This window comes from Telopea speciosissima, chromosome 3 (assembly GCF_018873765.1).
Source record: "Telopea speciosissima isolate NSW1024214 ecotype Mountain lineage chromosome 3, Tspe_v1, whole genome shotgun sequence".
Classification (NCBI taxonomy): Eukaryota; Viridiplantae; Streptophyta; class Magnoliopsida; order Proteales; family Proteaceae; genus Telopea; species Telopea speciosissima.
The window spans coordinates 2,280,867-2,297,273 of record NC_057918.1 but is presented as its reverse complement, the minus strand read 5'-3'; the positions used below and the strand labels follow the sequence as shown (position 1 = coordinate 2,297,273).

The 16,407-nt window shown below is 38.2% G+C and overlaps 2 protein-coding genes across 4 annotated transcripts; one reads left to right on the top strand and one right to left on the bottom strand.

The window, feature by feature from the left end:
- The first annotated feature begins 1,350 nt into the window (after positions 1–1,350).
- LOC122656521 (glutamate-1-semialdehyde 2,1-aminomutase, chloroplastic-like) lies at positions 1,351–11,042 on the top strand. 2 transcript variants are annotated; one of them, XM_043851081.1, is made up of 5 exons: positions 1,351–1,559; positions 4,291–4,464; positions 6,351–7,430; positions 8,831–8,836; positions 11,026–11,042. In XM_043851081.1, exons 1-3 carry the CDS (start codon positions 1,377–1,379, stop codon positions 7,416–7,418), a joined length of 1,425 nt encoding a protein of 474 aa, XP_043707016.1. In that variant the 5' UTR covers positions 1,351–1,376; the 3' UTR covers positions 7,419–7,430; positions 8,831–8,836; positions 11,026–11,042. The 2 variants fall into 2 exon arrangements, with proteins under 2 accessions (XP_043707016.1, XP_043707015.1); XM_043851080.1 differs by lacking the exons at positions 8,831–8,836; positions 11,026–11,042 and having other exon boundaries at positions 6,351–7,547.
- Positions 8,650–16,170, bottom strand: LOC122656525 (membrane-anchored ubiquitin-fold protein 3-like). Of its 2 annotated transcripts, none has more exons than XM_043851084.1 (3): positions 15,613–16,170; positions 10,890–11,063; positions 8,650–9,126 (listed from the first exon to the last, which is right to left on the bottom strand). In XM_043851084.1, the coding sequence occupies exons 1-3, from the start codon at positions 15,743–15,745 to the stop codon at positions 9,071–9,073; spliced, it is 363 nt and encodes a 120-aa protein (XP_043707019.1). In that variant the 5' UTR covers positions 15,746–16,170; the 3' UTR covers positions 8,650–9,070. The 2 variants fall into 2 exon arrangements, with proteins under 2 accessions (XP_043707019.1, XP_043707020.1); XM_043851085.1 differs by having other exon boundaries at positions 10,893–11,063; positions 15,613–16,168.
- Positions 16,171–16,407: the final 237 nt, after the last annotated feature.

The window sequence follows — 16,407 nt, the reverse complement described above, 5'->3', positions numbered from 1 at the left end:
CTGCACATGCAGCCCAGTTGCCCGGATTGACAGGATCTTTTTCTCAAATTTCTTTCTTCAAATCTGTTTCACGTCCGAGCACGTTTCTGTTGGACATTCTTTCCTACATACTCATAGCTCTCTTCCGTTTTTTTCTCTCCCTACTTGGAGGTTAAGGACTGGAGGCCATAGTCTTAATTTATGTCATCCACTTGGACCTAGGGAGCAGATTACTGCATATTAAACCATGAATCTGCTTAAATGACTCAAGCATATTGAGAAAGTTAATTCTTCCGTCATTTGTATTTATTTTTTCAATTTGAAATCCTAGAATATATTCACTGGGTGAAGATGGGGTTGCGGTGGAGGGTGAGGGCAGCGGGTTAGGAGGAAGAACATCTTTGCAGGGATGGTTCGCCTCCAAAAAAATAGAGTCCAGTTCCTCAAGTGTACCTACATGTGAGAGGTAACTATATGGAATCTAACTCCTCTCAGGTTCCCTATCCAGTCAAGTTCGTAGGTTCCTCTCAGAGGGGGTCAAAAATGACAACCTCACCCCCTACCCGAACACACTACCTAGGTGGGGTGAGGTCGGCATTTCTGCCGTCCCAATGAGAGGAACCTACGAACCTGACCGGACAAGAACCTGAGAGGAGAAAAATTCAACTATATGCCCCATTCTTGCTATTTACAAGGGGAGGAAAGATATTATTAGAAATAAAAATGTCAAATGGTTACTTCTCACATATACGTTCACCTGCATGTGTGTTTAGATGATCCATTCTAGGAAGGAACAAGGAGGAGGAGGAGGAGAAGATTAGAAGAATGAAGAAGGAGGGTCTCAATTTTGTGATTTAAATTAAGGGCTGATGTTCTATGTGCCGCAACGCAGACTGCACCCAAACACATGGGTTGGTCATTCCGAAGGCGAGGTGGTCATTTCGCCTACCCCATGTGTCTAGACGCAGGAATTATTTGATTTTAAATTAGTATTTAAAATAAAATAAAAAAAACTAAAGAGAGAAGAATGAAGAAAGTGGGTCCCACTTTTGTGATTTAAATTAGTTTTAAAAAATAAAGAGTGGAGAATCGGGTTAGGTTAGGGTTAGGCCAGGGTTGAATACTCTCATGATCATTGAAATTTTTGTTTTTTAAAAAAAAAAGATAAATTTGCCACGTGTCATAATTTTAAGGGTCTTAAGAGGAACAAGTTGTTGCTGTTGTTCCGAACAACTTCCCAGCTCTGCTAGCTATATGCTAACTTTTAGATTAGAATGGTTAGCTTTTAGCAGGTATCTTATCTTCTCGGACTCAGAGGGAGAGTCAGTAAAGAGGACTAGAGGAGAGTATAACTTATCAGAAAACTAGAGGAGAGTATACGAGAGAGAAAGGAGTCAATGGCATCTACATCGTGGGTTGGCCTCTCATGGCTGTCGAATCTCTCACCTGGACCCTCTTCGAGCCCATGCCCATCTAATTCTTCTCCTCGTCGCATCTCTTCCCAGATAAACATGGCAGTCTCAGTCGAGAAAAAGAAGTTCACGCTTCAGAAATCCGAAGAAATATTTAATGCTGCCAAGGTAACAAACCCCACCCCCCATCCCCAACCCTAAATTCCTTTTATTCGTCTTTTATAGTCTCCGTTTTCTTTTGGATTTTCAGCGTATTTAGGTTTGTGTTTCGACTTTTACTGTCCAAATGAGGCTGTGCTGTGATGATAATTCTGTAGTTTATATTTCTTCGGTTATGCTTCCTTGTTTTTCCGAGAGTGTTATTAGAGAAATTTCAGTAAGGGAAAATGTGTTATTATTGGCCGGGAAAATTCAGTATGGGAAAAAGAATCAAAAGTTATATTTCTATACAACATTTTATTCTCTTTTGAAACCTCCCTTGGAAATTCTGTGGATCTCAATGGATGTATAGGATTTACCAGGGATATTCTGTTGGTCGAACAGACTATCGAAGGTGAATTTTCAGATACAATTAGTGGAAAAAGCAGGAAATGACTTCACCAGAAGAATATATTTATCAAGTAGATGAAAGATATTTCATTCAGCCTTAACAGATTTATATTAGCAGCCTGGGTGTTCTTTTAGTTTAGCCTTTGCCTTTCACTTTAGGTATTTGGCCCTGTCCTTTTATCCATTTTGTGGTGTTATATGTTAATGGTCTGTATCTTGGAACAGAACTTGATATTAGAACTGGCATATTTAATAGTGGATCTCCTTTATTATCTGATGTCAGTATATAGATTTTTCATGATTGAAATCACAGTCGTATATAGGGGCTTCAGATGCTATTCATTACCATTTATGAAGACATTTCTATCCCATTGATTCTCATTTAATGGTCAATGTGATTGATAAATCTGTAGATTGCCTTTGGTATACAGAGCCCTGATGAGCAGCCAAAATGAGGCTTGAACACTAGACCTTGTCGTACGGAAAAGAGCCCAAGTACCAACTCTACCTACTCTTGTTTGGGTAGAAATCTTCTTGACTAATTACTTGCAAACATGTAAATGATGTTACATAGAGAATTAAAATAGGATGGATGAAGTGGAGAGGTGCGTCCGGAGTACATATTCCTTTAAAACTTAAATGGAAAAATTTATAGGACAGTTATACGACTGGCTGTGATGTATGGTGCGGAATGTTGTGCATTTAAGAAGCATCATATAGAAAAACTCAGAGTAGCTGAGATAAGGATGTTAAGATGGATGTGTGGTAAAAACCAAGAAGGATGAAGTAAGCATCATATAGATAAACTCAGTGTAGCTAAGATGAGGATGCTAAGATGGATGTGTGGTAAAACCAAGAAGGATAAAGTGAGGAATGAACAAATTAGAGCTGATTTGAGAGTAGCTCCAATGCATGATAAGCTACGAAAAGTTGTTTGAGGTGGCATGGCCATGTACAATGGAGGCCTGTAGATGCTCCAGTACGGAGGAATGATTTGATTCTGATTGAAGGAGCTAAAAGAGTCAGGGATAGACCTAAAATGACTCTAGGAGAAGTGATGAGGAAAACCATCCATAGCTCAGGCCTTGTATCAAGTATGACTTTGAAATTTGAATAGAGCTGATTGGAGGGTAAGGTTAATGTAGCCAACCCCATTTAGTTGCAATAAGGCTGGGTTGAGTTGAGTTGAGTTGAGGACTTGGCTGAATATTGGCTGACAGTCCATCTCAGTCGTGGATTGTAAACCCTGCTTGGAAAGCTTACAGTTAGCATATTAACCTTTGAACTAATGTAGTTTATATGCCATGGAACTTCTCTGATGGTAGGTTTCACCAGGTCAATGTCTTTATCGTATAATTAATCCATGTTTGTTCTCAATCCTGAGCTTCATTCTGAAGCCCAGTTGGACACGCTAATTAGTCATTTGCAAGTTTTGGAGGAGATGCAATTCCTTTGAAAATCTAGATACTTATAAGCGCAGACAATGGGTTGGTCTTGCCTCAAAGCCTTAAAATTGGTGGGGTTTAGTGAAGTGACAAGATCCTTATTAATTTTTTCCCCAATTGAAACTAAAGCAGTGCTTTTTTTCCTAATATTGTTGAACTCAAGCTCATATTGTGCCAGCAGCCTAGCATCTTATATAATCCTGTACGTAGGGTTTCCATGTAAAATTAATGCAGTAGATGAGGTCTTCACTAATAGTTGCATATAACTCTGTTCTCACTTCTTACAGTGTTAGGTATACCTGCAACAAAGTACTAGATAATGGATTATAGCCTCCTGCAAAGGAATAATTTCAGGTTGCATTATAGGTCACATAAGGAAATGGAGTTTACAATAATGTGATGGGTATAGAACCAAACCCTGCCTTACCATTGCCCTTTCATTCTTATGGAACTCAAGGGATCAAGAATAATGGTTTCTTTTCAAAAGTTGGACTTTCATAATTCATTGAAACTGGTAGACTTGTCTTGGTCATAATTTCATATTGTATCATAAATTGGGTCTTTAAACTTTTCCATGATTTTTCTTGGGGTGTGCCCCTATAGTATTGATACTAATGTATATTCCTAGTTATTAAAAGTAAAGTAGACATGTATGAGGTTCCCTTGAAAACTGAAACATGGAGAAGAGTAGAATTCTACATAGAGAAAGTAGTATTATTAATTTCTCAAGCTCACCCCGGACATAGAATTGCATTCAGAGTTCAAATTCTTATTGGGTTGGGATAAGGCTGAGTTTGTTGTTGTTTTTGTATGTTTCTTATTGGATGGTTTTCTTTATTTCTTTCTTTTGGTCATGAAATTAGAAGCAAATACTCAAATTCAACTTCTGACAATCGTGGCAATAGGATTTGATGCCTGGCGGAGTGAATTCCCCTGTCCGTGCCTTTAAATCAGTTGGTGGGCAACCAATCGTGATCGACTCTGTGAAAGGCTCTCACATGTGGGATGTTGATGGCAATGAGTACATTGATTATGTTGGTTCATGGGGCCCTGCAATCATAGGTCATGCCGATGACAAGGTGATGTTCAGTCTTCACATTTTCTAACATAAACCTGGTCTATGTGATGAGTAACTGTTCTGCATGTATTCAGGTGACTTTGAGGGTATTTTAATTTGTGGGTAGTTCTCTCAGTCCTCTTTCGAGATTTGGCTGGTACTGCAGTGGACTACACATTTTGAATTATTTGACTTGTACATGTTTTCCATATCCATATTTCTTCTTCACTTTCGTCTAAAGGAGCATAGCTCAAACATGTTTAATCATGGGAGTGTCTGAATGACACCTCTATAAAAGTATTTAGAACTTGACACCTTCTTTTAACTGCCCCTTGTCTTATTCTCAAAGTTTTTTAAGTTAGGGGTATAAAACCATAAAAGGGTTTCAAAAATAATTTGAAAATAACATATTAATTTGTCATTATCAAAAGGTGTCATTGTCATGCATATATTTCGAGTACACATGGGAAATGACAATAGTTACCCTCATTGGGAAAAAAAAATTGTGTGTAATCCTAAAAGGACAAAAAAGTAACATTATAAATTATTTGACACCTTGAGGGTGTCAATAAGAAAATCCCTTTAATCATTGTTGGAACATCGAGGATGTTTGCCTTTTCCTCCCCACCAATTAAGAAAAGTCAAATCAAAATATGGTTTTCAATTTTTTCCTCTTAAAATGAAAACTTTCCGCAGATAAATATATAAAATAGTTCATAATTTATTCTTTGGAAAATACTATATGTCTATATCATTATTATTTTTATTTTTTAATGAACAACACTAGAGTGAGTTCTTTTGCCCCTTTGAAGGCCATCTTGCCTTAAAAAAAAAGGGGGGGGTGGGGGAAGAGTAATTTTGATAAACTGCTTCCTAAGATTTTTTTAGCCATGTAAATTAGCTATTTGATGAATACAGCCGTACGTAGGACATTGTGGTCTATCCTGGCTAACCAAGTTGTTTAACAAGATTATGACCATTAGGAAAATGCTAGATGAATGGAGGAGAAGCTTTGTGGTCCCAATTTATAAAAACAAAGGAAATATTCAGAATTGTAATAACTATAGAGGCATAAAGTTAATGAGTCATACGATGAAATTATGGGAGAGGGTTATTGAAACTCACCTGAGAAAGGAAACTACTATTTCAGAAAACCAATTCGGATTTATGCCAAGGAAGATCCTCAATGGAGGTAATTTTCTTATTAAGGAGACTCGTGGAAAGATATAGAGAGGGCAAGAAAGATCAACCTAGAAAAATCCTACGACAGAGTCCCTAGAGAGCTAATCTGGAATATTTTAGAAAAAAGAAGGATGTCATGTAAATACATAGACATGATTAAAGATATGTATGTTGATATGGTGACTAGCGTCAGAACAACAGGGGACCAAGGTAGATGAAAATCATTGTCTAAAAGCAGTTCTAAACTTTTGGGTCATTTGGTGCCCTAATTAAGGGTTTCTGGTTTCCACCACGTCCATGAGGATATAGCCCTGTTATTATGTCTGTATGTCAATACATCTCGCTTCAATGACCACATTTTTTTGCTATGAAATAAATATAATTGAGGTTTCATGACATCATTATCCCAAAATGCAATAGCTGGCTTGAGGTGCCAATGATGAGTACCTCTCAGATAAAAAGAACCTGTTCAGGGTTATAATGATCACAATATGATCTGTCAATCAATTCCTAGCCTGCTTACCTAATTCCTTCTGGTTTCCAAAAGGATACATTGGAGCAGATGGTTAAGATCATCAAATTTAGCCCAGAAATTTGAGGATGCATCAAATTGTGGTTCAAATCTTCTTATTCTGAACCCTCTCTTCTGATACCCTCTTGTGAGGTGATAATTAGTGTCTTAATCTGTATTGCATTGTGAATTGGTCTTTGACCCTTTATGTGCAGGTTCTTGCAGCCCTAGCTGAGACAATGATGAAGGGCACAAGCTTCGGTGCACCATGTGTTCTAGAGAATGTGCTGGCTGAGTTGGTGATCTCAGCTGTTCCAAGTATTGAGATGGTCCGATTCGTGAACTCAGGTACAGAAGCCTGCATGGGTGTGCTCCGCCTGGCCCGTGCCTTCACTAGCCGTCCAAAGGTTATTAAGTTTGAGGGTTGCTACCATGGCCATGCTGACCCTTTCCTGGTCAAGGCTGGCAGTGGGGTTGCCACCCTTGGACTCCCAGACTCCCCTGGAGTCCCCAGAGCTGCCACCATTGACACCCTTACATCTCCCTTCAATGACATCTCAACTGTGGAGAACCTCTTTGAGACACACACAGGAGAGATTGCTGCTGTAATTCTCGAACCAGTTGTTGGAAATTCTGGCTTTATAGAACCCAAACCTGGCTTCCTAAATGCTCTTCGCCAAATTACAAAAGAAAACGGTGCTCTCCTCATCTTTGACGAGGTAATGACTGGATTCCGCTTGGCATATGGTGGAGCTCAGGAGTATTTTGGAATAACTCCTGATCTTACAACTCTTGGGAAGATTATTGGTGGTGGCCTTCCGGTTGGTGCTTACGGGGGTAGAAGAGAGATTATGGAGATGGTGGCACCAGCAGGACCCATGTACCAGGCTGGGACATTGAGTGGGAACCCATTGGCAATGACGGCTGGCATCCAAACGCTCAAGCGGTTGACGGAGCCGGGTAGTTATCAGTACTTGGATAAGATCACTGGAGAGCTCATTCAGGGGATTTTAGATGCTGGAAAGAGGGCTGGGCACCAGATGTGTGGCAGTTATATTAGTGGGATGTTTGGTTTCTTCTTCACAGAAGGGCCCGTTTATAGTTTTGGGGATGCAAAAAAGAGTGACACCACGAAGTTTGCAAGGTTTTTTAGAGGAATGTTGGAGGAGGGCGTGTACTTGGCACCTTCACAGTATGAAGCTGGGTTCACGAGCTTGGCTCATACTAAGGAAGACATCCAAAATACAATAGAAGCAGCTGAGAGGGTCTTTCAGCAGCTTTAGATGTTTGTTTCTGTATGTTATCATTTTGATTATCTAGCGTTGGATTGTCATTTGGTATTTGGAACGAGGTTGTTTTGTAGGTGTTCCTATCATTTAACTTTTTTGTATCATGAGGTGATTCCTTGTAAATCTTGGCTAGTTTTGAAGCTTTGCTGCAATTCCATTCCTAATTTGTGATTAAAATCCAATTCGGAAGACATCTGAAAACCAGGTGTTAGTGAATGCATCAGATCGTGATATTCTATCAAGTGCTGCAAAATGCTCAGTTCATTGCCTCTCTGAATTTCAGTTTTAACGCATTTCTATAGAAAACGATACTGCATGGTTTCATGTTCATGTGATTGCTACAATCTCGCTTAACAAGCAAGTCACAAGGTAGCAAGAGGAAGACCAATACCCGGTCCATCTTTGGAAGACAAACTCAACCTCATGAGCTTAAATGTGTCTCAGAGATAACCAAATAACTTGTAGTTTCCAAGGAAGAAGCCGATCTCTTTTCTGTAAAGATTCACCACAACTGTTAACAAGAATGACTTCTAAATTGAATGAAAGACGATCTGATTCTTCCCCCATGACTATAATCAACAATTTTAAAAACTAATGTGAGGCATACGAGGAGTAATATGAGAGATTATCTGATTCTTCAATCTATACAGTAGCGAACGGTGTAAATGCCAAATCGACTAAAACTTTGATACTCCATACAGCAGATCTTGGGTAGTCTCGCCTCCCACCGACACCACAAAAATGGCCTATGTATGAGTATTTTACTACATTCTCATAATCTATTTTAAGTTTTCTTGGAAAGAAGTTCTAGTGCTCTCCTGCAATCTTAATGAAGGAATTTCAGTTTTAGCGGTTTGCTACATCTAAGCTAGACAAGCAGAAATAGATTAAACCACACCAAGGCTGGGTATGCATGTGTATTTTGGTCAAGTCTCATAATCTATTCAGTTATCTTCAGGAGGTCAATTGCATTAGAACCGCACAACAGAAATTAGACATCTCACACAATTATATGAGGACGGAGGGTATTTGGTTATTGGGACTTTAAATGGTTGCGCTCCTCATCATATAGTAAGAAGCCACAGCTAAATGGTCCACACACCAACTAGGCATGAAGATCAGGTAAAGGACATTTTTAAGGGTAAAATAAAACATCCATATGGTAATTGCAACCGAGTTAAAATCAAGGCATCCTCTGGTACTCATTACAATCAGATGACACAACTTCAACTGCACATATTCGGTTCCTGATTCATTGAAATAAAAAAAATTAACATGGACGATGGGGAGACTCAACATCTCTTCACACCAACATAATTCACAACATAACAACCTCCCCAAACCCCCAAAAAAAATTAATAAAGGGGGGAAAAAAAAAACAAGAAATAATAATTTCAAAATACCAGGAATGTGTTGACATGGCCCACCACATATTATCAACCCCAATCTTACTAATTAAGAGAACAGGTAGCTAAGTACATAAACAACCACTATGTATACAACAACATCATATGAACATCCTTCCAACGATTTTGACACCCCAGTCGAGACATTGTTCAAAGGGTGTCTTTCCAGCAACTCATGGCCCAGGAAATGGACCCAGTACAGGCAGCTCAACTTTGCATCCACCAATCACATTATTGCTCTTACAATATGGAGCAAGTGCAGACATTTTTCCTAGGGGAATCATCAACCTTCTTTTCTGTTCAGACAAAAGCACAAAGTAACTGTCAGCAACCATAATTTTTGTACAAGCAAATCTACAACTGAAACAAGTACGTATATCAACTCAGTCAAATATCAATAGACATAATAACCCATACTTGAATCTAATCAGGACCAAAAAAAAGTAATGACAAAGAGACTACCACAAAGAGTCCACATGACCAGATACAAAATACTCTTTTCAAATTAAAATGAATTTTTTCATTCCCCAACCCCCCCCCCCCCCACCCCTTCCACACACACACAACTAAAATTGAACAGAAATGAACTATTCTAATCCCCTATACCCATTAAAAGACCCTTATATGATCCCAAAATCAATGGCTGCTGATTGGCCTTGGTCCTCCTAGGCTAAGACCTCTACAGCAGCAGAATCTTCCCAAGCCACTGAAATGCAACTTCGCTTTGGCAAGGATATGAAACAGATATTTTAAAAAGAATATGAAAAGATACTTAACTCCTTGGCAAGTATGGATGTAACACTGAAGCCTTGAAGCAAGATGGCTAAGAATTTAGCACAAACAATACATTCCCCAAGATCATTATTAAATCACAACCAAGCAAAGGGCAGAATTTCCAGCTTGTAATATAGGGTCCTTCTTACAATAACCATCTTTCACTATACTGATTGATTAATAACTGTACTTGTCACACCCCGGCCTGGTGGATAAGGGTATGGTGTGACTGGATGCCAACTAACATCCACACAACCACCAGGATCGCAAGTACAGTACTCTCATTCACAATTATAACAATACAGGAATCAAAATGCAGCATAAGAGAACAATAATAATAATAACAGCAGTAATAGGAGAAAGTTTAAGTGAATAGCATATTATATTGATTTAAAACTTGCATTTACACTATACAACTTCTATAAAATAAATACAAGCTCAAAGGTTGTAAAAGCCACTATATGCTTTTCTACAGTGATTGATTAATAACTGTATTTGTATTTGCACTTTTGCACTTATACAAGTACATGATGGAGCGTTTCTTTAGCCATCAGATTTGGTTGGGATTAGTGATCGACTCTAGAACCAATATCTTCTACTGCAAGTCTGCAACCTAAGATTTGGCTACACAAATATTGTTCCCCTATACTTCTATTTAAGGCAACTGTTAACTCCCATGCGCTCATGTCCTTGCTCATCTTCTCAACCTAAGTAATTTTGCCCTTTCCCTCGCATGTTTATTACCTCAGCCTAAACTCTGAATTCTTGTCATAGTTATATTTTTTTTTAATTACTACTCTTTATTAAATGTATTATCTGTGAAAGATCAACTATGGCTTCACATATAATGGAATGGTACAATCAGCAGCTAAACCCAAGTAATTGGCATAAGCCTTTGTGAGCTCAATTTTCTTCATCCATAAAATGAAACTCACATCCCCACCAACAAGTAATGAAACATGGATAGAAAAAAACTAATAATAATAAAAAGATATCAAAATAAGTCCCATTAGCCATTAGGAACTCATGAGGTTCAGAACTTTGTACCGGTCTTTTTTTAAAGAGCTAAAAGGAAATGAAAAAACAGAGCAACAATAACATGAACCTAGTCTTTAGAATTCAAAACAATCTATGCTCACAAAAAATAATGCAGACAGCACATAACATATATACTGTCATCATTTCTTCTTCAAATACCTTAAATCTTTTCTACCTTGTAAAACAATATGACAATCTGCCAAGGAAAAAGATTATTAAATTAAAGCCCATAAGAAAAAGATACAACTACCTGTTTTTGTTTTTGCTAGAGATGGCTGAACAACAACATGCATAGTGATGACTCCTCCTGGGAGCTCACCAAAGGGTATTCTACATTGACCAACAGTCTTGTTGTTTTCCAGGATTTTTCCAGCACTTATCAGTTTGACATCATTTGCCGCTTTCGGTACAATTTTTTTATCTGCAATGAACAAGCACAGTCAAGACAACATCAAATAGCAACAATAATGAACAAGTGATGCAGATAAACAGAATTGGGCTTATTTTAATGGAATTAAGAATTGGGTTGGGTTATGCATGTGTTAGGCCTTTGATCCAATGTGTTTTCATTGTAATGAGCTACTTAAATGGGCCTATAATATGGGTAGAAGCTAGGCCTACGAAATTAGTTAATTTAGTGCCTTGATTTTAATTGTTATTACGTGTTTTAGTTAGGCTGGATTAGGATTCTATAAGTTCAGTCCTGTTTTGAGTCGGTTTCCTTCAGGTGGTTCATCGTCCTTACTGTGAATGAGAAAAATATTAATCTCACCCCTAATTTGAGCCACAACGTGATCAGTTGATCTAACCTATTTTGATAAATTGAGTAAAATCCTAAAAAAGGTAACAACCTTAAAATGGTGGTCCACAGAAGACTAAATCTTGGAGTTCTAGTTAAACTTTGACAATGAGAAAAACAAACACAAAAAATTTAAGAAACTCAAATCTACAAAGACAATAAACCAGACACCAGACTTGCTATAAATATTAATTTTAAATACAGCCTAAAAGCAAAACCTGGATTTAATGGAAATAGTGAATCATGTCTCATCTGAGAAAGAGAAAACTAAGCATGAGAAATAATAAATAAACAAAATAACCAACCACAGGCACCTAATATTCATTGCTTGTCAGACATGCACATTAGACAGAATTAGACAACTTTGTATTTGGGTTTTGTTCCCATATCAATTTTCCTTTCCAAGGGATGGATCAAGGCCATATATGTATTATTTATGCCTCCAATGAGCCATACTGTTTCAGAAATGCGCAAGAGATTAATTTACTAGGTAATTATCATTTTAAAATATTGTAAATGGTGATCCTGCTTTTCTTTTCTTTTTCTTTTTTTTTATTTATTTAAAATTTTTTTTCTGATGACTTTGCTTTACAATGATTCTTATTCTGCCATTCCTGTGGTTTCATTTTAGGTCATCTCAATTGGTTTACAAGGACTCCCAAAAGCATAGTTGTCACGTCGTCACGGCAATCCAAGTCGGTAGAGGGGTGGCATGTCGATATATCGACATGTCGCCCGCCATGGCGTTGCCATGGCGATCATATCGACCATGTTTGATTTTTTATTTTCTCTATTTTTAATGTCATTTAGTATGCTATAATATATACCCTATAACATCAAAAATTAACATGAAAGTGTACTACTAATCTACTATGGTTTAATTCATGAAAGTGTAATATCCATTAGTGTATATGAAATCATGGATTATCAAATAATTGATAGCAATAGTCTTGTTGATAATAAAGTTGAAAAATCATGAGAGTTGAGATATGATTCATATGAAAGTGACTACAAAAGTAACAAAACAAAAAAACAATTACAAGAACGTAATTTATATTGAGTGAATAAAGCTAATAAACAACCCATCTAAATTAAAAAAAAAAAATTTGCTGATGTGAATCTGTGATTGTGTATTAGTCAATAATGTATTAGTGTTTTCTGTTTGATGTTTTTTTAATTTTTTTTTATGTTAAGGAAAAAGCATTAAAATAAAAAATGCTTAAAAAAAATTATTGTTAAAAAATTAAGTTTTATAATTTGAAACAACCATGTCGCCCGATATGGCCATATGTCGTGGTATGGCGTCCATGGCGACGACATGGAGGCCATATCGGTCGATATTCTTACATCATCCATATCGGTGGTCGATATGCCCACTTCTCCAGCGATATGACGCCATGGCGGCGATTGGCGACACCATGACAACTATGCCCAAAAGTTAGTAGCTCTATAAACTGTGCATTTACATACACCGCAAGGACCAAAGGCACAATGATGCGGATCCGGGGTTTGAAAACCCGGCTCGGATCGCTTATGTGCCCACTCGAATAATGGAAGGTTGTAGTAAAAGGATTGGTGGCAAAACCTGTAAATAAATTGAAGTTTATCATAAAGGGTGGCAATTCTATAAATATTGGGAATCAACCTAACAAAGAAAACAAACTAAGAAGTGGGATAACACATATAATGGGTAAAGGGTATACTTGGAACTAAGGATAAAATAAGGACATGAGGGATTAAAGGACTAAGGGGAGGGTATTATTGGAAAGTGGGAATAAAGCAAAAGCAACAAAGGAATCATGGGGTGAAGGGGGTCATCGTCTTCAACCTTGGGACGAAACTGCAACTAGCGGAAACCAGATTTGGTCTCAAGGGAACTTACTTGACTGAGCTTGTTTACTCCAATATCTCAATCAAAGAATCATAACCCAAAGCCCTCATGAATCCAACTAATATCATATCCAAACAAACAATATGTTCCAAGCAACGAATGGCTGCAACAGATCTGGTGGAATGGTCTCTCAACCAGATTTGATTTCTGGGTTTACTCACAATAGGAAAGCCGAATGGGGTAGGGGGTTTTACTGTTTGAATCGCCTAGGAAAGGGGTTCCTTCAACCCTAATCACAGGGAGAAAGAAGGGGAAAGAGATGTCGGAAACCAAGGAGAAGGACTGTTGTTACTGCCTGGAACAGAGAAGGAACAGTAAAGGTTACGACAGCTAGGAGGAAAAAGAGAAAGAAGAAGTAAAGAAGGGATACGAGAGAGAACCGCGGGGGGGGGGGGAAGAGATGGTCACACAACCATTGCTATCGCACCATACCGGTACCATAAACAATTCAATTAAATTAATTCATCAAATCTACCTTCCAAGCGTCGGTTACACATCTATTTATAATACCCAAAAATAAAGACTCCTAATTACTTCCTAAAACTTGACTAATAAAAATAGAAATTCAATCAAACTCTAATTGGAAATCTCCCTAATGTCTAATAGCTACCCAAAATAAAAGATTAGATATATTCCCCAAATAAAATAAACCCTACATATCCTACTGAACCAGAACAAGGTTGGGACCCGGTTCATCTTGGTTTGGGTTATCAAACAGGTTTGACCCGGCCCATGGAACAGCTCCTGCGTCACGTACTGACTCACACAGAAATCATTCAAGTTGAAAACTGCATCATATTTAACTCCTAGAAACTTCCAACAGGACCAATCTAATATTTCATCCTTCCCAGTTTTTTGACCTAAGATGAGCCCTTGATGGGCATACAGATATATGGTTCCTAGGTATGACTCGTAAGTTGTCTAAAGAATGAAGAATAAGTTAGAAGCGCTTGACCAGACATCACACCTCCACTTGGCCACTCATAAGTAGGCACTACTAGCATGCATAGATGCCAGAAATTCCAAAATACACAGGAGGATTCATTACCCTCCAATCGATAAGCAATAGGGGAGGATGAAGAAGCTAACACAAGATAGGGAAATTAACAGAGGATAATGGAATTTTACCTCTCCTTCCTCAAACTCATAATATAAATGTTAAGCTGCACCCAAAAGGAGCGCATGATGAAAGACCTAAACTACCTTCCCTCGTTATAAATCTTTGTGAGAATAAAAGGCATACTCAGTTTCGAAAGTGCTCATGTATCTGCTAAGATAGCTTGAATTGACACAGCAGCACCCCTGACACATCTAAAAGACCTGTGCCCAATATTTGCCCAAGAAAGCATCCTATAAACACGCAATTTCTATCAGCCTTTCCAGGTGTACCATCCACGTTGTGTGCCCCAATTTGCAGCCAAACAATGCTAACACTCTTCCCAGACCAAATGAGATTTAGCATCCTCAGTAGCCAATATACATTTAATTAGATAGTCTCGCATCCTCAATAGCCATAAGCCACCAACCAAATAAAATTTAGCATCCTTGTGATTTTGATGCAAGGAAGTTGCATTGTTGTGTTGCGCATACAAAAATTCATTTCAAGTTTCATGGGTCCATATTCTGATACAGCAATATAATTATGATAACATAAGAACAAACAACTTATTCAATAAATATTAAAATTTCCCACCCTGTAAAACTAAAATAAATTAAGTTTCAAGGACAGCAATCCCCACCCACTCTCTCCAATTATTTCTCCATTCCCATTTGGAGTAGAGTACTGAAATCATCTATAGATAACCATATATTCCAACAGTTTAATTACTACTGCTCCAAATTTGGAAACAAACTACAGAAAGTATCCAAATCGTTTGCCTTCAACCCACCCTCCACCCCAAAAAAAAATTAAAAAACTAAGTATAGGCTCATAAATGAGAACCTACTACTATTATCCAAAGCCCCACAAAAATAACTACTTAATTTGGGGGAGAAATTATCGTTTGAGAGAGCAGCCTAAACACAAAAGCGTTTACTTCCTGGCGGAAAGGGGCCAATCATAACTAAAATTGGTCAGGGAACAAAACACAAAAAAGACTACTCTAAACCCCCAGGGTAAGTCTGCTCTGAATGACTAAACAAGAAGTCAACCTGACTATAGAGAATAAATACTACTTCGAAGTAACGCGGGAAATAAGCAGAGAAGGATATAAAATTACAGTACAAGCCTGAGGAGGAAACATGACGATGACCATATATCAACAGAAAGCGGCTGCTAACCTTTCGGCCATTCGGCGATGATTCTTTCCTTGAGCATGGCAACAGTCGAGGTTGAGGAATACCGGATCGGTCCGATGTCTGTACCATCGTACAGACGGAACTTAAGCTCGACCAGGTCCTCCTCCTCTGGCATTAGGACTCTCCCAATGGTTCAAAATCAATCAATCAATCAAGATACAAAGTCACGAACTAATTGTTTTCAGTACCTCTTCCTCGATGAAATAGGAGACCATCCACCGCATAAAACGGGACACCTGAATCCGTAAACTGTAAACAAGTGAATTAGGGTTTCTCTATTCCATCCAAAAGAGATGCAGGGGACCAGAAAGAACACTAACCTTCAGAAGGAGATGGAACAGAGCTGTTCCAGACTAGTGATTCACGAGTTGTTATAGGGTGTGGAAAGATGCCCATGGAAGACTTTAGATATTGAACTCGGGGAATCAAGAAATAAGAAGGCTTTGAAACCCTAGACCCGATCGAGTGACCATTTTCTCTGCTTTCTTTTCTTTTTTTGTACGAGTACCTTTACCCCTATTTTACTTCCAGGTGAGGAAAGTTCATAGTACGCAGTCGGGTTCGGATCTTGTTAACGAGGAGAATTTCTAGGCTGGGTGAGGTGTGAATGGGACCGTGGGATGAAATTGAAAAGACAGGTCAGGAAAAAAAAAAACGCAGAAACAGTCTTGGCTTGGGATTTCGGTGCCCGCCCTAATTGACTTTGTTTTTTTTTTTTCCCCCTGAAAAAAGAGAAGCTAATGACCCCGTGGCTCCTCTGCGAGGGATTTGGATCCT